Source organism: Pseudophryne corroboree, chromosome 9 (assembly GCF_028390025.1).
Source record: "Pseudophryne corroboree isolate aPseCor3 chromosome 9, aPseCor3.hap2, whole genome shotgun sequence".
Classification (NCBI taxonomy): Eukaryota; Metazoa; Chordata; class Amphibia; order Anura; family Myobatrachidae; genus Pseudophryne; species Pseudophryne corroboree.
In genome coordinates, this window is record NC_086452.1 from 42,666,006 (window position 1) to 42,689,338 (window position 23,333).

The 23,333-nt window shown below is 50.3% G+C and overlaps 1 protein-coding gene across 1 annotated transcript in view; it reads left to right on the plus strand.

Moving 5' to 3' along the window:
• Positions 1–23,333, plus strand: part of LOC134958707 (FRAS1-related extracellular matrix protein 1-like) — a 364,054-nt gene that overhangs the window by 276,974 nt on the left and 63,747 nt on the right. Inside the window, exon 30 of the mRNA XM_063941462.1 lies at positions 18,214–18,363. Within this exon, the coding sequence (XP_063797532.1) occupies positions 18,214–18,363 (150 nt within the window). The remainder of the gene's footprint in view (positions 1–18,213; positions 18,364–23,333) is intronic.

Consider the following 23,333-nt stretch of genomic DNA (forward strand, 5'->3'; position numbering starts at 1 on the left):
ATCCCCGAAAAAAAGAAGAATCCCCGGAAAACAGCCTGTTTTCGTCCGAAAAGGGGACTGTTTCACCTGAAAACACACAGGTTTCACTGAACCTGTGTGTTTTCGGGAGAAAGGTTTTTTTTTTACAGGCGATCTAACTGGAGATAGCCTGTAAACAAAAAATCAGTGAAACATCGGAAAAAAGTCCGATAAACGGCCGAACATGGCCGTTTTTCGGACCCGATGTTTTAACGGGGATAATTGGATATCCCCCTAAGTTTTCTAAGACCTATAGGAGGGAATTCAATTCTCTTTGTGTGGATGTAACTACCGGGTTAAGTGCCCGGAGCTATTTAAATTAATGCGTTTGGTAACATGAACACGACTAAACCCCAGCCTTTAGTTGAGGGAAAACGGCATCTCTCGGCTTAAGTACCGGCACGTGATCCTGTTACCGAACGCCGTAACTCTGCGACTAGACCCGAGGCATTAGTTAGTGCAGTTTTCTGCTGGTCGCGGGTTTACTGCATGGGCAATTGAATAGTTCACTGGAACGTGGGCAGGATGTGGAGGGGGGGGGGGGCTACTCTTCCGGGGGTGCAGGGGTCTACATGAAAAATTTGAAGTCTCCTGTAGGCAAATATGCACATAGAGCCTGATTCAGGGTTAGGTGCAAAAAAAAGGAGCAATTTGCACCTTGGTAAAACCACGTGGGGCAGATTTCAAATGTGCAGAGAGATTTAGAGTCTCCTGGCTTAACTCTAAAGTTTAGTATGAAAACAAAGCTGTCCAGTACGCGTGTAGTATAGAACATCTACAGTGAAAAGACAGTCATTAGGTCAACCCCATATGGTCGACATGCATGGGGTAAAAGGTCGACATGAAAAAGGTAGACACAAAATTGGTCAACACACGTTTTTTTTTGTGTCATTTTGTTTGTTTAACCATGTATGAGCCAAATTAGTAGAAACATGTATCCTTGCCACGCTTCGGCCAGGTTACTATTCCAATCGTAGTCCACGTGGATGGTAATTGTACCTGTCCACCTATTGCCTGTTTATCTAACAACTGTCTATCCATAGTCCGGAATCCGTACAGTATTTGTTCTCTGCAATACATAGATCCAATGTATTTGTACCCCTTGTATTGCACTATGGCTTGTTCCAGGAACAAATTGCTCATTGTTTGACACTTTTTTTAATTGCTCTTAATCCTAAACCAGGCCGTTACTGATTTAGTTTGCCGATAATGAATAAGAAGGACAAATGATCCACACACTGGAAGGAATTGAACTATCAGAACATCTGTATCACTTAAAGGGGTTTTCCACTATAAATACAAAGGGCGGGATTCAATTCTTTTCACTCCTTTCCACACACGTTCTGTTTCTGCCCTCGGGGGCATGGTATTATTATTTCAGCTTGCTACCCTTAGAGTAGCAAGGCAACCAACCCTTCACTCGGCTAAACCTGGTTACTACGGGCGCGATATGCACGATAACGGAGATCATTTTAGACAGGAGATTGGGCGTGATAAATCATTTGAATTCCACCCAAATTGTACTATACCTTCCCCTCCCGGTGGTCGGCCAGGGGCCCCCACACACACTAGGGTCCCCCCAAGGCCACAATCTGTTACCTCTAAAGGCACCCAGCCACCTACCCGCCTAAGGGGTCTATAGAGAGAGTTAAAGTACAAACCAACCAGCTCCTGTCATTTTTGAAACCCAGCCTGTTACATGGCAGTTAGGAGCTGAATGGCTGGTACTTTATCTCCGTCCACTTTATCACTCATCACTTTCTGCAATTACTCTGCTGTCACTAGACACTGTTCAGATTCTGGACTCGAGTCTGGAGACAGTGCAGTATGGGTGAGGTACAGCGGTCAGATTCCGGACTCTGGAAACAGAGCAGTATGGGTGAGGTACAGCGGTCAGATTCCGGACTCTGGAGACAGAGCAGTATGGGTGAGGTACAGCGGTCAGATTCCGGACTCTGGAGACAGAGCAGTATGTGTGAGGTACAGCGGTCAGATTCCGGACTCTGGAGACAGAGCAGTATGGGTGAGGTACAGCGGTCAGATTCCGGATTCTGGAGACAGAGCAGTATGGGTGAGGTACAGCAGTCAGATTCCGGACTCTGGAGAGAGAGCAGTATGGGTAAGGTACAGCGGTCAGATTCCGGATTCTGGAGACAGTGCAGTATGGGTGAGGTACAGCGGTCAGATTCCGGACTCTGGAGACAGAGCAGTATGGGTGAGGTACAGCGGTCAGATTCCGGACTCTGGAGACAGAGCAATATGGGTGAGGTACAGCGGTCAGATTCCGGACTCTGGAGAGAGAGCAGTATGGGTGTGGTACAGCGGTCAGATTCCGGACTCTGGAGACAGAGCAGTATGGGTGAGGTACAGCAGTCAGATTCCGGACTCTGGAAACAGAGCAGTATGGGTGAGGTACAGCGGTCAGATTCCGGACTCTGGAGACAGAGCAGTATGGGTGAGGTACAGCGGTCAGATTCCGGACTCTTGAGACAGAGCAGTATGGGTGGGGTACAGCGGTCAGATTCCGGACTCTGGAGACAGAGCAGTATGGGTGAGGTACAGCGGTCAGATTCCGGATTCTGGAGACAGAGCAGTATGGGTGAGGTACAGCGGTCAGATTCCGGACTCTGGAGACAGAGCAGTATGGGTGAGGTACAGCGGTCAGATTCCGGACTCTGGAGACAGAGCAGTATGGGTGAGGTACAGCGGTCAGATTCCGGACTCTGGAGACAGAGCAGTATGTGTGAGGTACAGCGGTCAGATTCCGGACTCTGGAGACAGAGCAGTATGGGTGAGGTACAGTGGTCAGATTCCGGACTCTGGAGACAGAGCAGTATGGGTGAGGTACAGTGGTCAGATTCCGGACTCTGGAGACAGAGCAGTATGGGTGAGGTACAGTGGTCAGATTCCGGACTCTGGAGAGAGAGCAGTATGGGTGAGGTACAGCGGTCAGATTCCGGACTCTGGAGACAGAGCAGTATGTGTGAGGTACAGCGGTCAGATTCCGGACTCTGGAGACAGAGCAGTATGGGTGAGGTACAGTGGTCAGATTCCGGACTCTGGAGACAGAGCAGTATGGGTGAGGTACAGTGGTCAGATTCCGGACTCTGGAGACAGAGCAGTATGGGTGAGGTACAGTGGTCAGATTCCGGACTCTGGAGACAGAGCAGTATGGGTGAGGTACAGCGGTCAGATTCCGGACTCTGGAGACAGAGCAGTATGTGTGAGGTACAGCGGTCAGATTCCGGACTCTGGAGACAGAGCAGTATGGGTGAGGTACAGCGGTCAGATTCCGGATTCTGGAGACAGAGCAGTATGGGTGAGGTACAGCAGTCAGATTCCGGACTCTGGAGAGAGAGCAGTATGGGTGAGGTACAGCGGTCAGATTCCGGATTCTGGAGACAGAGCAGTATGGGTGAGGTACAGCGGTCAGATTCCGGACTCTGGAGACAGAGCAGTATGGGTGAGGTACAGCGGTCAGATTCCGGACTCTGGAGACAGAGCAGTATGGGTGAGGTACAGCGGTCAGATTCCGGACTCTGGAGAGAGAGCAGTATGGGTGTGGTACAGCGGTCAGATTCCGGACTCTGGAGACAGAGCAGTATGGGTGAGGTACAGCAGTCAGATTCCGGACTCTGGAAACAGAGCAGTATGGGTGAGGTACAGCGGTCAGATTCCGGACTCTGGAGACAGAGCAGTATGGGTGAGGTACAGCGGTCAGATTCCGGACTCTGGAGACAGAGCAGTATGGGTGAGGTACAGCGGTCAGATTCCGGACTCTGGAGACAGAGCAGTATGGGTGAGGTACAGCGGTCAGATTCCGGATTCTGGAGACAGAGCAGTATGGGTGAGGTACAGCGGTCAGATTCCGGACTCTGGAGACAGAGCAGTATGGGTGAGGTACAGTGGTCAGATTCCGGACTCTGGAGAGAGAGCAGTATGGGTGAGGTACAGCGGTCAGATTCCGGACTCTGGAGAGAGAGCAGTATGTGTGAGGTACAGTGGTCAGATTCCGGACTCTGGAGACAGAGCAGTATGGGTGAGGTACAGTGGTCAGATTCCGGACTCTGGAGACAGAGCAGTATGGGTGAGGTACAGTGGTCAGATTCCGGACTCTGGAGACAGAGCAGTATGGGTGAGGTACAGTGGTCAGATTCCGGACTCTGGAGACAGAGCAGTATGGGTGAGGTACAGTGGTCAGATTCCGGACTCTGGAGAGAGAGCAGTATGGGTGAGGTACAGCGGTCAGATTCCGGACTCTGGAGACAGAGCAGTATGTGTGAGGTACAGTGGTCAGATTCCGGACTCTGGAGACAGAGCAGTATGGGTGAGGTACAGTGGTCAGATTCCGGACTCTGGAGACAGAGCAGTATGGGTGAGGTACAGTGGTCAGATTCCGGACTCTGGAGACAGAGCAGTATGGGTGAGGTACAGTGGTCAGATTCCGGACTCTGGAGACAGAGCAGTATGGGTGAGGTACAGCGGTCAGATTCCGGACTCTGGAGAGAGAGCAGTATGGGTGAGGTACAGTGGTCAGATTCCGGACTCTGGAGAGAGAGCAGTATGGGTGAGGTACAGCGGTCAGATTCCGGACTCTGGAGACAGAGCAGTATGGGTGAGGTACAGCGGTCAGATTCCGGACTCTGGAGAGAGAGCAGTATGGGTGAGGTACAGTGGTCAGATTCCGGACTCTGGAGAGAGAGCAGTATGGGTGAGGTACAGCGGTCAGATTCCGGACTCTGGAGACAGAGCAGTATGGGTGAGGTACAGGGGTCAGATTCCGGACTCTGGAGACAGAGCAGTATGGGTGATGTACAGCGGTCAGATTCCGGACTCTGGAGACAGAGCAGTATGGGTGATGTACAGCGGTCAGATTCCGGACTCTGGAGACAGAGCAGTATGGGTGAGGTACAGTGGTCAGATTCCGGACTCTGGAGACAGAGCAGTATGTGTGAGGTACAGTGGTCAGATTCCGGACTCTGGAGACAGAGCAGTATGGGTGAGGTACAGCGGTCAGATTCCGGACTCTGGAGAGAGAGCAGTATGGGTGAGGTACAGCGGTCAGATTCCGGACTCTGGAGACAGAGCAGTATGGGTGAGGTACAGCGGTCAGATTCCGGACTCTGGAGAGAGAGCAGTATGGGTGAGGTACAGCGGTCAGATTCCGGACTCTGGAGAGAGAGCAGTATGGGTGAGGTACAGCGGTCAGATTCCGGACTCTGGAGAGAGAGCAGTATGGGTGAGGTACAGCGGTCAGATTCCGGACTCTGGAAACAGAGCAATATGGGTTGATGTACAGAAACTGGTGTATCTATGGGGGTCATTCTGACCTGATCGCTCGCTGTAGTTCATCGCAGTGCAGCGATCAGGTTAGAAGTGCGCATCCGCTGGCGGCTGTCGTTGCCTAGCAATCGCCTCTGCCTGATTGACAGGCAGAGGCGTTCGCTGGGTGGCACAGCGGCGTTTGGTTGCCGTTTTGTGGGCATGGTCCGGCCAGCGCAGGCAACACTGGACCGTGCGGGAGGCGGGCCGCAGCTGCTGCGTGATGTCACACGCAGCCGCTGCGACCCGGGCAGCGACGAGTAGCTCCCGACCAGCACGTAAAAGTTTCGCTGGCCTGAAGAGCAAAAGCATTGCTGCTGTGTGATGCTTTTGCACTTCTGCGGGAAGGGGGGGACGAGCCTGACATGTGGAGCAGATTAGCGCTGTGCTGGGCATCCCCCCCAGTGTGCCTGAATTAGGCATTATAATGGGTGCAATGCACACAGATCCCCGGGGACCAGGGCGGCTCACACCACACACCCAGCACCTATGTTTTCATTACTTACCATGCAGAGTCACGCACAGAAATCACCGGGAAAATGGCACCGGCATTAAACTCTGGGACATCGCTAGGGTCCCCTAGTGACCCTAGTGCCTGGAGTCTATTGCTCTGTCGGCTAGAGAGTAGTGGGCCCGGATGGAGACTGCACACAGGCCTCCTCCTCTCTTGATGCGCCCCTGGGTACAGCAGTCAGATTCCAGACTCCAGAGACAGAGCACGATGGGCTGAGGTAAGTTAACCTCAGGGGGAGTACTGTGGGAGCGGGATGTGAGGTGTGTGTAGGTGTGGATGCATGAGAGCACAATATTTGGTGGGGACCGACCACAAGTTAGTTGCCCTGCCCTCCGTGTGAGAACTTTATACCGGTCAGAGCCACAGCTGAACAATGATGAGGGGACAGGGGGCCGCCGGGACCAGGAAGAAGCCGAGTTCACCCGCGCATACTAAGGACGCATTAGCGGCTCTCTAGTTTGCTGTACCAGGCACCCTGCAAGCAAAGTTATGGTGCAGCTGTTGTCCACACACAGATCAGCCACTTTGTGCCTCATGCCTCACTGGTACATAATGAAATGATAGCCTACATTCCTATATTCCTATTCACATTGGATCTGCACTCTTGTGACTTTCCCTGGTGATGTTTGAGGTGGGGATGGTAAGTTAACTATACAGTATTTCATTAAAATAAAACATGTTCATGATTGTGGTTTCATGTATTGCTTTAGTTTAATAGGAGCGTGGCAGTAGCTGTGACATAACATCAGAAAGGCCGGGAAACTCTACACTGCTGAGTCACTCATACTGTAGATCCTATAAGAGACTGCAACGCAGAATCAGTGCACTGGAGGTATACATAAAGCACATGTGGATATAGTGGCAGTGGCACACACAGGGGGGGGTTCCGAGTACCTGGAACCCCCCCCCCCCCCCCCCCTTGATGACCCCCCAAAAAAATTTGAGACGGAGATACAGCTGTCTCCGTCTCAACAAAAGCAAAAGCCGCGACCATCGCGGACGGAGCTGCAGCAAGAGCAGAGAGCTATGCAGCTCTCTGCTTAGAGAATGTCCCGGGTGCCGGGGAGCTGCTGGCTGAGCATGCTCAGCCACAGCAGCTCCCTCCGTCCTCACTGCCTCACGCTGCCGTGGCCGCCCCTCTGTATGTAAGTTTGAAATCATTGTTTAAGTGTGTTTTTGTATGATATGTATGTATGTATGTATGTATGTATGTATGTATGTATGTAGGGGCGGATTGGGAACTAAAAGTGGCCCTGGAAAAAATTCTGGTAGTGGCCTCACATGGGCATCACGAAATGGACTGTAGGCGGGACCAACACCAAAGTAGGTGGAATTAGAACTTCGCTACACATTGCTGGTTTCAAGATTATTGGTAATCTAGTGGCCCCAACACTCACAGACCTTTAACCTGTAGTGACTAACCCCAAACCTCCATATTTCAAATAACGCCCCGCTGCCACGAGACTGAACAAAAACCTCAAAAACTCCAGCAAATAGACACACAATTATTACCACATAGAGACCAAACTCATTACCCAAAGATCACAAATACCCGACATTAACAATAGGTCGACATGGCAAAGGCCGACACAGGAAAGGTTGACATGAGTTTTTTTTACTCTTTCTTATTTTACGATCCATGTGGACTATGATTGGGAATAGCAACCAAGCAAAGCGAGCTATGCGAGGGGACATGGGTGGTCATTCAGAGTTGTTCACTCGGTAATTTTCTTCGCATCGCAGCGATTTTCCGCTATTTGCGCATGCGCAATGTTCGCACTGCGACTGCGCTAAGTAAATTTGCTATAAAGATTGGTATTTTACTCACGGCATTACAAGGTTTTTTCTTCGTTCTGGAGATCGGAGTGTGATTGACAGGAAGTGGGTGTTTCTGGGCGGAAACTGGCCGTTTTATGGGAGTGATTGAAAGAACGCTACCGTTTCTGGGAAAAACGCGGGAGTGGCTGGAGAAACGGAGGAGTGTCTGAGCGAACGCTGGGTGTGTTTGTGACGTCAAACCAGGAACGACAAGCACTGAACTGATCGCACTGGAAGAGTAAGTCTCGAGCTACTCAGAAACTGCACAGAGAAGTCTTTTCGCAATATTGCGAATCTTTCGTTCGCAATTTTGATAAGCTAAGATTCACTCCCAGTAGGCGGCGGCTTAGCATGTGCAAAGCTGCTAAAAGCAGCTTGCGAGCGAACAACTCGGAATGAGGGCCATGGTGCACTAACTGGGGTTCCCGGTCACTTTACAGAGAAAACTATACCAAAAATTCATATCAATATTTTTCCATGTTGACTTTTGCACCATGTCGGCCTTTTTCAGGTGTCAACCTAGTCACTGTCAACCAATAGCGGTCGACCTAATGACTGTCGACATAATTAGGGCCCAATGATCCACAACCAGTCTGTGGCACTCAGCAATAATAAACTTGGATTCTGTGACACGTAACATCAATACGCTGTAGTCTGTGGCACCCAGCAGTTATAAGCTATGTTGTGTGTGCGACCCAGAAAGAACAAGTTTTGCTAGCACCAAAAAAACAGACATCTGCAAAGAAATTAGCTCTACTGTGTAATGCCGTTAAGTGTGAGCTCTGCAGTGATTAGGCACCAGCAATGCATGCTCTGCGATGTAGTGACACTGGGGGTAATTCAGACTGCATCGCGGCAGCGACTGCAGTCTGAATTACTATGCGCAGTGCACAAGCGTGGCAGGTGCACTGCGCAAGTGCAGCCAGTAAGATGCGAAAGCATCTCACTGGTAGGATCGCCTCTGCCGCGCGCGTGCCAATGGCGTTAGAATGCCATTGGCGGGGCACGGCCCGGACAACAGAGGCGTGTCCGGAACGTTGGGAGGGCAGGCCGTGGCGGCTGCGTGACGTAGCAGGGGCTGGGTACAGGAGAAGGGGCTGGCACACACACAGGTCTGAGTACAAGAGCAGGCGCTGGCAAACACACAGGGTTGTGTACCGGAGAAGAGGTTGAGTACAGTAGCAGGGGCTGGCACACACAGGGCTGGGTACTGGTGTGCGGGCTGGCACACACAGGGCTGGGTTCAGGGGCTGACACACACAGGGCTGGGTAAATGCAGGCCCGGCGACAAGGGGGGTCAAAGGGTACAACTGTACCGGGTACCGAATTTTAGAGGGGCTCTGAGGATCAGGGGCACAAAAAACAGGGCCACAACGCCAGGATGGTGTGCTGTGCTGACCACCGTTTTTGTGCTGCTTGTCTTGATAATGACCCTTAGTCGTTGAAACATTGGCATTTGAACAATACCTGGTGGCAATGCTGAACTATTAAAAATGAACAGTTGTATAATAGTGAGTGCCCTCATTTGGTGATATTACTATAGTGGAGCACCCCGCCAATTGTCAATACTTGGATGCGAGTACGGTTTCTTATAATATGGGGAGATTATATACATATATATATATATATATATATATATACACACACACTGGCGATTGTGGCGGCACTCATCAGACTTAAAAAATTAATTAGAACAGACGCTGTTCTAATTAAGTTTCTAAAGGCCCATGCACACTTGACGATAAAATGAGCGACGTCGTTCATTTCAGCCCTCATCAATGACGTCGCTCATTATATCATCAAGTGTGTATGCATCCGACGACCACCGATGCGCAGCCCCGCGGGACGTTAACGACCCTCGCTTATCTGTGGAGCATGTATGCTCAATTTCCACTATGGTCGTTACCGACCAGAGACGTCGTTCAATGTGTATGGTGTGAACGACCAACGACCAAGCCACTGTTCACCAGCCCTGTTCCCAGCTCATTATTTTAATAAACTGTTCAGCTTGGATGCTTCAACGATGAATGGTCTTTGGTCGTTGGTCTTTGGTTGTTGGTAGTGTGTATGCTCATGTCGTTTGCTCAGCTGTTCAAGGGAAGTTCAAGGGAAGTTGTTAACGACGGTCGTTAACGATGTGTGCATCGTCAAGTGTGTATATGAGTACCGCCGCAATCTCCAGTATATCCAGTGACAATGAAGTCTCTTGGAGGGCACCGCAGCCAGTTGCTTTAATGCAAACAGGAGTGCCGGGTGTACAAGCCATTTATCTCCTATATATTTGCCTTAATCTGTGACTCTGTGCTCGTAACGCTGGGCGGAGTCACAGAGCTGGGCGGAGTCAACTGCATCTGCTGCAGGGAGCTACTCCATACCCAGCGCCAGCAGCAGTCAGGTACAAGACCCTACCTTACAGTATAGGAGGTGAGGATGGCCACTAGCTGCCGGCTGCTGTGCCTGTCCTCCCCCCCCCCCCAATCACCTGTGACAGCGGGCTGTGTGCTGTGCAGAGCGGGTCCCGGGTGCGGAGCTACACGGAATAGAGGGGCGGAGCTACACGGGACCAGACAGCTGAACAGTGGTGGAATCAGCATTGCAGTGACGGCCAGCCAGACTTGGTAAGTGGAGGGTGAGAGAGAAATGTGTGTGCGTGTGTGTATATAGTGTGTGTGTGTGTGTGTGTATATAGTGGGTGTGTGTGTGTGTGTGTATATTGTGTGTGTGTGTGTGTGTGTGTGTGTGTGTGTGTGTATGGTGGGGTGTGTGTGTTTGTATATATGTATGAATGTGTGTGTGTGAGGTATGTCTGTGTGTGCGCACTTTATGGACGCCACTGCTGGGGGGGCCATTACATGCAAGGATGCTACTAATATAGGGGGGGCATTACGTATAAGGACGCTACTACTATAGGGGGGCATTACGTATAAGGACGCTACTACTATAGGGGGGGCATTACGTATAAGGACGCTACTACTATAGGGGGGCATTACGTATAAGGACGCTACTACTACTGGGGGGGCATTATGTATAAGGATGCTAATACTACTGGGGGGGCATTATGTATAAGGACGCTACTATTACTGTTGGGGAGCATTACATATAACTGCTACTACTACTGGGGGGGCATTATGTATAAGGACACTACTACTATTGGGGGGGCATTACGTATATGGACGCTACTACTACGGGTGGGGCATTACGTATAAGGACGCTACTACTACGGGTGGGGCATTACGTATAAGATGAATAAGATTGTGCTACATTGTGGCGTAATTTTAAATGGGGGTACTATTGTGTGGCCATGCCCCTTAGTTGTGAGACCACCCCACTTTTCCCGATGCACAACAAAGGAATATGGGAGGGCGCAAAATTCATAGTTTGCAGGGGGGCGCCAAACACCCTAGCACCGGCTGGCCACCAGTAGCAAAAGTACACCACGGCCACTGACACTATCTGCAGGGAGGGGAACAGCGCTGATATGGAGGGTACTTGCAGGCAGCGAGTCGCCGCCCGCAGCTCCTCTCCCACCTACACACCTTACCTGCTGCCTGACACCCACACCCCAGGGAGAGGGCGCTAACTCAGGCACCGCTAGATCAGCATCTGCAGCATACAGACAAGGGCTGCCATGCTCAACGGCAAGCGGTGCGGAGCATGTGCAGCGGGACAGCGCCAGGACGGGACACGCACTAATCAACATTGCTGCTGGGCCGGAGCTCCCTCCGTCTGCAGCCTAAGGACGCGCGCCGCACCTCTCCAGGGAAACACCATGCCTGCCCGCCCACAGGGCTCCGGACGCTTACCTATGCTCCGCGATCACAGCAGCTGACGCTGCCATGCAGGATGGAGGAATGACGCCCGTCAGATGGGGCGGACAGTGTGCGGCAGAACGGGGCCAGGAAGGAATGCTGACCACGACCCATTGCTGCTGGGTCTGAGCTCCCTCCCTCTGCAGTCACCATCTCACAGCAGCAGCCTGGAGGTTAGTGGCCACCACGACCCGCACATCCTTACCTCACACATACCTCACACATACCTCACATATACCTCACATACCTCACACATGAGAGCAAAGGTACACACACTGTGACATCACACCTGTAGCCCACCCCTATATCTGCTAAGTACTCCCCGTCACTATGCCCTGTCACCCTCATCCTGCTCTCTAACTGCCTGTCTGTGTACTGGCCTTCACCCCTCTCACACCATCACCAACCCTCACTAACTACCACAGAGACTATGTGCACTGATATCTGCCCCTCCACCACCTGCAGCGCCCCTCCCCATCCCCCGCAAACTCCCGCACCTGCCCCTCCACCACCCGTGGCACCCCCACCCACTGCGCCTTCGGACCCCCTACCCCACCCGCAGTGTCTTCCAAACCCCTCCCCCATCTGCAGCAGCCCCTCCCCCATCCGCCACACCCCGCATCTGGCTCTCCCCCGCCCGCTGCACCTTTGGATCCCCTACCCCACCCACGCAGCAGGCCCTTCCCAATCTGCATCGCCTACACCATTCGCAACAGCACCGCACCCGCCACTCCCCCACCCACGTTACCCCCGCATCCACCCCTCCCCCACCCACCGCGCCCCCTGGACACCTCCCCCATCCACTGCACACCCGCACCCACCCCTTCCCCATCTGCAGCGCCTTCGGAACCCCTCCTCCATCCGCAACAGCCCTGCAGCTGCCATCCCCCACCTGTGACACCCCTGCTCCTACCCCACACACAGCGCCTTCATACCCCCTCCCCCATCCGCGGTCCCCACTCCCCAAACCCCTTCCTGTTGCAAGGGACTACGCCCCCTTCACCATCGGACGCCCCATCATTGTGCAATATTCAAACACTAACAAAACTAGGAATGCAGGTAATACTCCATATATTGAACCCCAGAAAGGCGTGCAGGGGTTAAGGGGGCGTAGCCCCTTCTGACGGTGTGAAGAGCGCCCGTAGGGCGCGATGAAGCACCTAGTATATATATATATATATATATATGTACAGTATATATATTTGTATATATAGAGAATGTGTGTGTGTGTATATATATATATATATATATATATATATATATATACTGTATGTATACACACACACATGTACATACGTACGTACGTACGTACGTTTGTGTTGAAGTGGTCCCAGAGATATCACAGTACTAGGTTCCAAGATTTCAGTTGCCAGCCCTGGGTAGAGGAGCAGGGGCTGGCACACACAGGGCTGGATAGGGGAGCGTGGGCTGGCACACGCACAGGACTGGGTGGGGGAGTGGGGGCTGGCATGCACAGGGCTGGGTGGAGGTTGGGGGCTGGCATGCACAGGGCTGGGTAGGGGAGTGGGAGCTGGCATGCACAGGGCTGGGTGGGGGAGTGGTCCTGGCATGCACAGGGCTGGGTGGAGGTTGGGGGCTGGCATGCACAGGGCTGGGTGGGGGAGTGGGGGCTGGCATGCACAGGGCTGGGTGGAGGTTGGGGGCTGGCATGCAAAGGGCTGGGTGGGGAAGTGGGGGCTGGCATGCACAGGGCTGGGTGGAGCTTGGGAGCTGGTATGCACAGGGCTGGGTGGAGGTTGGGGGATGACATGCACAGGGCTGGGTAGGGAAGAAGTGTTTGTTATACAGGTCTCTGTTTACCTCATCCAGCTGTACCTCTTTTGACTGTATCCCTTATTTCAGTCTGTTGCAGCTCCGCACCTCTGTCCAGCAGCACTCAGCCTCAGTCAGGAAGTGAGAAAGTAAACACGACACTTCCTGTCTATCCTGAGGCTGAGCAGGGGATGTGCTGTTAGCTCTGCTGGCGGCCACTAGGTGGCTTTGCTGATTAGGCAGCAAGGGGGAAAAACCCCGAAAAAATAGCACTCAGCTGACGGACGGCCCCGCAGTGAGCTGTGGTGTCAGCCTCCTGGGAATCTCCCCGGTAATTCTTATGGCCAGTGTATGTATGTATGTGTGTGTGTGTGTGTGTGTATGTATGTATGTATGTATGTATGTATGTATGTATGTATGTGCCAGGAACAGAGCATTTTCTCCCTCATGGAGAGGGTCAGGTAGGCAAGTATGGTGTGGGTTTGTGTGTGTGCTTGTATGTACAGTATGTATGTATGTGTGTTTACATGTGTGAGTGTATGTATGTGTGTTTACATGTGTGAGTTTGTGAAAATATATATATATATATATATATATATATAAATGTGATATATATATATATATATATAAAACCGGTAATCCTCCTTGGGTCCTGTGATAGGACCTCTACTGAAGAAAAATAGGCGGCACTCCAGGGACTTAAATAAAGTCAAACTATTCAAAAAATAAATTTCATGGTGCAAAAAACAACGTTTCAAGGCTCTACGGCCTTTTCATCTGGTTATGCATTATAGGTGAGATCAATAAACAAAATACCTCTGTTTTTTTCCACCTCACCTATAATGCATAACCTGATGGAAAGGCTGTAGAGCCTTGAAACGTTGTTTTTTGATCCATGAAATTATTATTTTTTAATACAGTTTGACTTTATTTAAGTCCTTGGAGTGCCGCCTATTTTTCTTCAATAGAGGTCCTATCACAGGACCCAAGGAGGATTACCAGATATATTAATTTCAGGAGGCCACCCTGGCATCTTTGCTTTTTATCATCCAGAGTGCCAGACGACCACACAAATATATATATATATATATATATATATATATCTGCAAATGATGAATGGCACGTCAGAATCAGATAAAATGTACGGAAGCAGGATGGCACTCATAGAGACTAGTAAACCATAGAAAATCAGCACAGAACGCTGTAGCTGTATGTCAACGTTTCAGAGTTAGACTCTTTTAAAGGAGTCTAACTGTGAAACGTTGACAAACAGCTTCAGCGTCCTGTGCTGATTTTCTAAGGTTTACCAGTCTCAATGAGTGCCGTCCTGCCTCCGTACATATATATGTATGTATGTTTGTGTGTGTGTATATATCTATATATATATTTATTACACATACCTGCGCATATACATACACACCCACCCACGGAAACCCCCCTCGCTAAATCCTGCGTTTGCCACTGTAGCGGGGTGCATTTAGCATCCCGATGGGTATCCGATAGATAGATAGATAGATAGATAGATAGATAGATAGATAGACACCATATGTTAGACAGACATTAGGTTGACAGGGTCAAAAGATCGACATGAAAATGGTCGACATAAAAAAGATAGACACCATGGGGTATATTTACTAAGCTCCCGATTTTGACCGAGATGCCGTTTTTTCATCAAAGTGTCATCTCGGTAAATCTCGGTCATTTACTAAACACTAATCACGGCAGTGATGAGGGCATTCGTAATTTTTTGCTAGTTCAGGTAAAAAATTACGAATGAATACACCATCGGTCAAAACGCGGCTGTTTAAGTATGAATCTCGGTCATTTACTAAGAAGTGCAAAGCAAAAAAACCCAAAACACTGCCGTGAAAAATTACAACTCGTAAAAAAGTCCTAAAAAAAAACAGACCTGCTTTTTTTATCCGTGATTTGAGATGCATGCAGGGATCCATGAGATCCGTGCATGTATATCAGTGGGAAAGGGTGTGAAAGTGCTTATTTTTGCTAAAAAAATTGCGTAGGGTCCCCCCTCCTAAGCATAACCAGCCTCGGGCTCTTTGAGCCGATCCTGGTTGCAGAAATATGGGGAAAAAAATGACAGGGGTTCCCCCATATTTAAGCAACCAGCATCGGGCTCTGCGCCTGGTCCTGGTCCCAAAAATACGGGGGACAAAAAGAGTAGGGGTCCCCCGTATTTTTAAAACCAGCACCGGGCTCCACTAGCTGGACAGATAATGCCACAGCCGGGGGTCACTTTTATATAGTGCCCTGCGGCCGTGGCATCAAAAATCCAACTAGTCACCCCTGGCCGGGGTACCCTGGGGGAGTGGGGACCCCTTCAATCAAGGGGTCCCCCCCCCCAGCCACCCAAGGGCCAGGGGTGAAGCCCGAGGCTGTCCCCCCCCATCCAATGGGCTGCGGATGGGGAGGCTGATAGCCTTTGTTGTAAAAGAAAAGATATTGTTTTTAGTAGCAGTACTACAAGGCCCAGCAAGCCTCCCCCGCATGCTGGTACTTGGAGAACCACAAGTACCAGCATGCGACGGAAAAACGGGCCCGCTGGTACCTGTAGTACTACTACTAAAAAAATACCCAAAAAAAGACAAGACACACACACCGTGAAAGTATAATTTTATTACATACATACACACATACATACATACTTACCTTAAGTTCCCACGCAGGTCGGTCCTCTTCTCCAGTAGAATCCAAGGGGTACCTGTTGAAGAAATTATACTCACGAGATCCAGGGGTCCAGGCTCCTCGGGAAATCCAGGGGTAATCCACGTACTTGCATAAAATAAGAAAACGGAAAGCCGAGCCACGAACTGAAAGGGGCCCCATGTTTTCACATGGGACTCCTTTCCACGAATGCCAGAAACCCACTCTGACTGATGTCTAAGTGGGTTTCTTCAGCCAATCAGGAAGTGCCACGTTGTAGCACTCTCCTGATCAGCTGTGTGCTCCTGTCTTCACTGACAGGCAGCACACGGCAGTGTTACAATGTAGCGCCTATGCACTCCATTGTAACCAATGCTGGGAACTTTCTGCCCTGCGGTTGACCTAAAGTGACGTCACCGCTGAGCAGAAAGTTCCCATCATTGGTTACAATGTGACACACACACCGTGAAAGTATAATTTTATTACTTACATACACACATACATACATACTTACCTATGGCCCCACGCAGGTCGGTCCTCTTGTCCAGTAGAATCCAAGGGTACCTGTTGAATAAATTATACTCACGAGATCCAGGGGTCCAGGCTCCTCGGCAAATCCAGGGTTAATCCACGTACTTGCCAAAAATAAAAAAACGGTGTCCCGACCACGAACTGAAAGGGGACCCATGTTTGCACATGGGTCACCTTTCCCCGAATGCAAGAAACCCACTTTGCCTTCTGGCTAAGTGGGTTTCTTCAGCCAATCAGGGAGCGCCACGTTGTAGCACTCTCCTGATCAGCTGTGTGCTCCTGTCTTCACTGACAGGCAGCACACGGCAGTGTTACAATGTAGCGCCTATGCGCTACATTGTAACCAATGATGGGAACTTTCTGCTCAGCGGTGACGTCACTTTAGGTCAACCGCAGGGCAGAAAGTTCCCAGCATTGGTTACAATGGAGTGCATAGGCGCTACATTGTAACACTGCCGTGTGCTGCCTGTCAGTGAAGACAGGAGCACACAGCTGATCAGGGACAGCATTGGATGGGGGGGGACAGCCTCGGGCTTCACCCCTGGCCCTTGGGTGGCTGGGGGGGGGGACCCCTTGATTGAAGGGGTCCCCACTCCCCCAGGGTACCCCGGCCAGGGGTGACTAGTTGGATTTTTGATGCCACGGCCGCAGGGCACTATATAAAAGTGACCCCCGGCTGTGGCATTATCTGTCCAGCTAGTGGAGCCCGGTGCTGGTTTTAAAAATACGGGGGACCCCTACTCTTTTTGTCCCCCGTATTTTTGGGACCAGGACCAGGCGCAGAGCCCGATGCTGGTTGCTTAAATATGGGGGAACCCCTGTCATTTTTTTCCCCATATTTCTGCAACCAGGATCGGCTCAAAGAGCCCGAGGCTGGTTATGCTTAGGAGGGGGGACCCCACGCATTTTTTTTTGGGATTTTACATTGTTTAATTAAAAAAAAAAAAAATAAGAACCCCAGCACGGATCACACAGATCCGGCCGAGATTGATTGTAAAAAAAAGTCGGCAGTGTTTTGCTAATCACTGCCGTAAAAATAGGTTAAAAAAAACGAATGACATCGACATCGGAAGAAAAGAAAAACCCGAATACGACAGCTTAGTAAATCCATCGTAATCAATTCAAAAAGTTGCAGTTTTACACTGTCGATGTCATTCGTGATTGAACTTTGACCTTTTTTCGGAAATTACGAATCTTAGTAAATTTACCCCCATGTTTTTGGACTATTTTATACCTTCTCTATCCATGTCGGCATAGAGTTGGTTATAAACCTTGTGGAGACGGGATGCCTTTCTACAATTGGGGGTCCCAGATGACAAAACTATCCACATAAACCACAAAAATGCAAAAAACATGGTGTCTACCTTTTTTTGTCAACAATTTTCATGTCGACCTTTTGACCCTATCGACCTTTTGTACTATCTACCTTTTTTCATGTCGACCTTTGACCCTGTCTGCCTTTTGTACTGTCTACTAGACACTGTCTAGCCTTGTCGGCCTTTTGTACTGTCTACAGGTCACTGTCTATTTATCATCCCACACCCATCCCGATGGACGAGAAGCTGGCGGTCAGATGGCGCCACCTCTGGAGGGTTAGGGTAGGAAAGTTGGGGGGGGGGGTAAAAATACTTACCCCCTCTGACGTCGGGATACCCCCTCTGTCATGTGACCGCCGGCATCCTGACGACCAGGATAACATACCGAACCCAATATAGCTAATGGCAGAATATTCATATTTCATTCTCTATTCTACCCCAACACTTTTAGGTGTTTCCACAAAACTCTGGAATATTTACTTGAAGAATGACGGTTTGGAAGAAAATAACGAATTCCTTAAAATATTACTGAAGACGCCGAAGAATGCGGTACTGGGAAGGAACAGCGAGGCCACGGTGGAAATCATGGATCCCAGAAGAGGTGAGGATGGATTTGGAGGGAGGTAAAAGGTTGTGATCTGAATCAATTAACAGAAAACGTTGTTTAATAAATGTGCGCTAGTCCATCTTATCAGCCAATCAGAAGAACTCTGAGCTGCCATTGCTTGATGCTTGGAGAAACCCGGGCTCCATCTTTGGTTAGGCCTGTGGAACAATTAATTTCCTGCTTTTACGTTGTTTTTTTCTCATTAGATCAGTGATGATTATGAATATTATTATAGTTTATAATGCTGGTAGTGGTTGTATTCAGGAAACGTCTCTCCTCAACCTGGATATGAGACAGGTCATTACCAAAAGTACAACATTGCAGGATAATGCGGAGAAAATGCTATTTCCTCCTGTCATCCGCCTAAAACCAGTAAAGTTGTTCTACCCTGAGCATTGCCAAACAGCCAATCGTAAGTGGCTCACCAGCGCAGGTGTCTGTCGCAGTCATCACCTGGTATTCGCACCTGCCGTGACCACCAGCAAATAATGCGGCTTACCCAGATGTATACGATTCTATCTCCCAGTCCACGTCGTTCGCAATTGCGCAAACATGACCTTACTGTACTTGGGTTGGCCCCTCCCCATTCCAGCCTTCCAGGCACTGGCAGGCAAAACTCGCAAACTCACACAAATATGGTTGTGCACAGTGGAAAATCACTGAAGACACAGCATACACATTGGCGCAGTATTAAACCAACATCAGCCCCTTATACCACGATTCTCCTTCTCCGCATAAATGTACAAGTAAATCAATTAATGTACAGTATAAGGGGTTTAACCATGAAGCAGTGAAAAGAGTGGAGAAGTGAGCCAGTGGAGAAGTTGTCCTTGGCAACCAATCAGCTGCCACGTATCATTTTATAGAATGCATTTTATAAATGTTACCTAAACACTGATTGGTTGCCATGTGCCAACTTCTCCACTGGCTCACTTCTCCACTCTTTTCCCTGCTTCATGAATAGACCTAAAGATCTGTATGCACGAAGCTACTATATAAATGTATTTCATCCCAAAAAGTCTCTTCCTGAGCGTCTTTAGAGATTATCAGTTACTTCTATTTACAGAACGTCCTACAGATTAATGACCAAGAGCACCTCATACTGTAGTTATAGACCAGAACGGGATCCATTATTCTGACCCCTTAAGACACGCCCCTCCTATCCAGGGTTGGGGGGGCTCAGGGGAAACCCCCGCTGGGCACCACTGCCTGGGACCACACCCTCCACCTATGGGGATCAGGTTCCAGACTGTGCATTTGAATGGTAAAGTATACATATGTTACCTTATACTGCACAGGACTATGGTGTATTCTCTACAGTGTATTGTTGTTATTAATCTGGTACATTATCATAATGTACCTGCATTAGTCGTATTTACTATATATATTTATCAAGAGGTCCAGACCATGCACTCTCTAATGGATAGCCTAGCATCTATGGCAGCTGACCACACCCCCTCTGGAGACTGGCCACACCCCTAAACACAGGCCCCTACCACTACATTACCCTGGTGGGCCCTTTATGCCCCAGACCGACACTGCTCCTGTCCCTACGAATATCACACACAATATGTCAGAACAGTGGCGTCATGAGGTGGGTGCGGGGGGTGCGGCCCGCACCCGGGTGTCACCCTTCAATAGGGTGACTCCAAAGGGAGCCGCACACTCACACGCACGAACCTCCATCCCCTGACATGACAAATACAAAGCCTGGTGGTCCACGGCTGCGGCTACACCCCCTATTCCCAGGCCCCGCCTCCTAAAGCCCGCTGCCCGACATTCTCACCTGTCAGTGAGATCAGCAGGCAGCAGCCACAGAGCCGTGCAGGCCGTGCTCTGGCCGCCCCTCCCCTCTCCTCCAGACTCCACTCTCTCCTCACTTGGGTCCTGACTGAGCCTGACAGTAACACACACAAGCTCCGCCTCCCACACTGTTCTACAGGAGGAAGGAGCTGCTGCTGCTGATATTGCTGCATGATACCAGGTAACTTCTATAAATGCTCCACGATGAGCAGAATCGATTTATGAAATGTATGTGTGTGTGTGTATCTGTATGGGGGTAAATGTGTTAATGGGCATTTGGATGTACAAATTGTTGGGTTAAGTGCTGGGGGGGGAAGCTAATTGGGGCTGTGTGAGTGTAGTATGAGTGCTGTGTGAGTGTAGTATAGGTGCCACTGTGTGAGCGTAGTATGAGTGCTGTGTAGTATGGGTGCTGTGTGAGTTTAGTATGAGCGCTGTGTGAGCGTAGTATGGGTGCTATGTGAGCGTAGTATGGGTGCCACTGTGTGAGTGTAGTATGGGTGCTGTGTGACGTAGTATGGGTGCTGCTGTGTGAGTGTAGTATGAGCGCTGTGTGAGTGTAGTATGGGTGCCACTGTGTGAGCGTAGTATGAGTGCTGTGTAGTATGGGTGCTGTGTGAGTTTAGTATGAGCGCTGTGTGAGCATAGTATGGGTGCCACTGTGTGAGTGTAGTATGGGTGCTGTGTAGTATGGGTGCTGTGTGAGCGTAGTATGGGTGCCACTGTGTGAGTGTAGTATGGGTGCTGTGTAGTATGGGTGCTGTGTGAGCGTAGTATGGGTGCCACTGTGTGAGTGTAGTATGGGTGCTGTGTAGTATGGGTGCTGTGTGAGTTTAGTATGAGCGCTGTGTGAGCGTAGTATGGGTGCCACTGTGTGAGTGTAGTATGGGTGCTGTGTAGTATGGGTGCTGTGTGAGTTTAGTATGAGCGCTGTGTGAGCGTAGTATGGGTGCCACTGTGTGAGCGTAGTATGGGTGCTGTGTGAGCGTAGTATGGGTGCCACTGTGTGAGTGTAGTATGGGTGCTGTGTGAGCGTAGTATGGGTGCCACTGTGTGAGTGTAGTATGGGTGCTGTGTAGTATGTGTGCTGTGTTACGTAGTATGGGTGCTGCTGTGTGAGCGTAGTATGGGTGCTGCTGTGTGAGTATAGTGTGGGTACTGTGTAGTATGGGTGCTGTGTGACGTAGTATGGGTGCTGCTGTGTGAGCGTAGTATGGGTGCTGTGTAGTATGTGTGCTGTGTTACGTAGTATGGGTGCTGCTGTGTGAGCGTAGTATGGGTGCTGCTGTGTGAGTATAGTGTGGGTACTGTGTAGTATGGGTGCTGTGTGACGTAGTATGGGTGCTGCTGTGTGAGCGTAGTATGGGTGCTGTGTAGTATGTGTGCTGTGTTACGTAGTATGGGTGCTGCTGTGTGAGCGTAGTATGGGTGCTGCTGTGTGAGTATAGTGTGGGTACTGTGTAGTATGGGTGCTGTGTGACGTAGTATGGGTGCTGCTGTGTGAGCGTAGTATGGGTGCCGCTGTGTGAGGAGAGCTTTATGTGAGCTGATAGTGTGGGTGGATGAATGTGCTAATGGGTGTTGGAAGGAGGGATTGATAACGAATTGGGGAGAGATGGGGTAATGGATGCACGGAGACGGGGGGCTTCAGTAATGGGTTCTTGGACAGGGATATGTTTGCGGTTGCTGTTTAGGGGAAATTGGTTAATCAGTGCCACCACCAAGTAAATCCCATGCCACCACCAAGACACCACATGATACCCCATGTCACCACCAAGACACCACATGATACCCCATGTCACCACCAAGACACCACATGATACCCCATGTCACCACCAAGACACCACATGATACCCCATGTCACCACCAAGACACCGCATGATACCCCATGTCACCACCAAGACACCACATGATACCCCATGTCACCACCAAGACACCACATGATACCCCATGTCACCACCAAGACACCGCATGATACCCCATGTCACCACCAAGACACCACATGATACCCCATGTCACCACCAAGACACCACATGATACCCCATGTCACCACCAAGACACCGCATGATACCCCATGTCACCACCAAGACACCACATGATACCCCATGTCACCACCAAGACACCACATGATACCCCATGTCACCACCAAGACACCACATGATACCCCATGTCACCACCAAGACACCACATGATACCCCATGTCACCACCAAGACACCGCATGATACCCCATGTCACCACCAAGACACCACATGATACCCCATGTCACCACCAAGACACCACATGATACCCCATGTCACCACCAAGACACCACATGATACCCCATGTCACCACCAAGACACCACATGATACCCCATGTCACCACCAAGACACCACATGATACCCCATGTCACCACCAAGACACCACATGATACCCCATGTCACCACCAAGACACCACATGATACCCCATGTCACCACCAAGACACCACATGATACCCCATGTCACCACCAAGACACCACATGATACCCCATGTCACCACCAAGACACCACATGATACCCCATGTCACCACCAAGACACCACATGATACCCCATGTCACCACCAAGACACCACATGATACCCCATGTCACCACCAAGACACCACATGATACCCCATGTCACCACCAAGACACCACATGATACCCCATGTCACCACCAAGACACCACATGATACCCCATGTCACCACCAAGACACCACATGATACCCCATGTCACCACCAAGACACCACATGATACCCCATGTCACCACCAAGACACCACATGATACCCCATGTCACCACCAAGACACCACATGATACCCCATGTCACCACCAAGACACCACATGATACCCCATGTCACCACCAAGACACCACATGATACCCCATGTCACCACCAAGACACCACATGATACCCCATGTCACCACCAAGACACCACATGATACCCCATGTCACCACCAAGACACCACATGATACCCCATGTCACCACCAAGACACCACATGATACCCCATGTCACCACCAAGACACCACATGATACCCCATGTCACCACCAAGACACCACATGATACCCCATGTCACCACCAAGACACCACATGATACCCCATGTCACCACCAAGACACCACATGATACCCCATGTCACCACCAAGACACCACATGATACCCCAT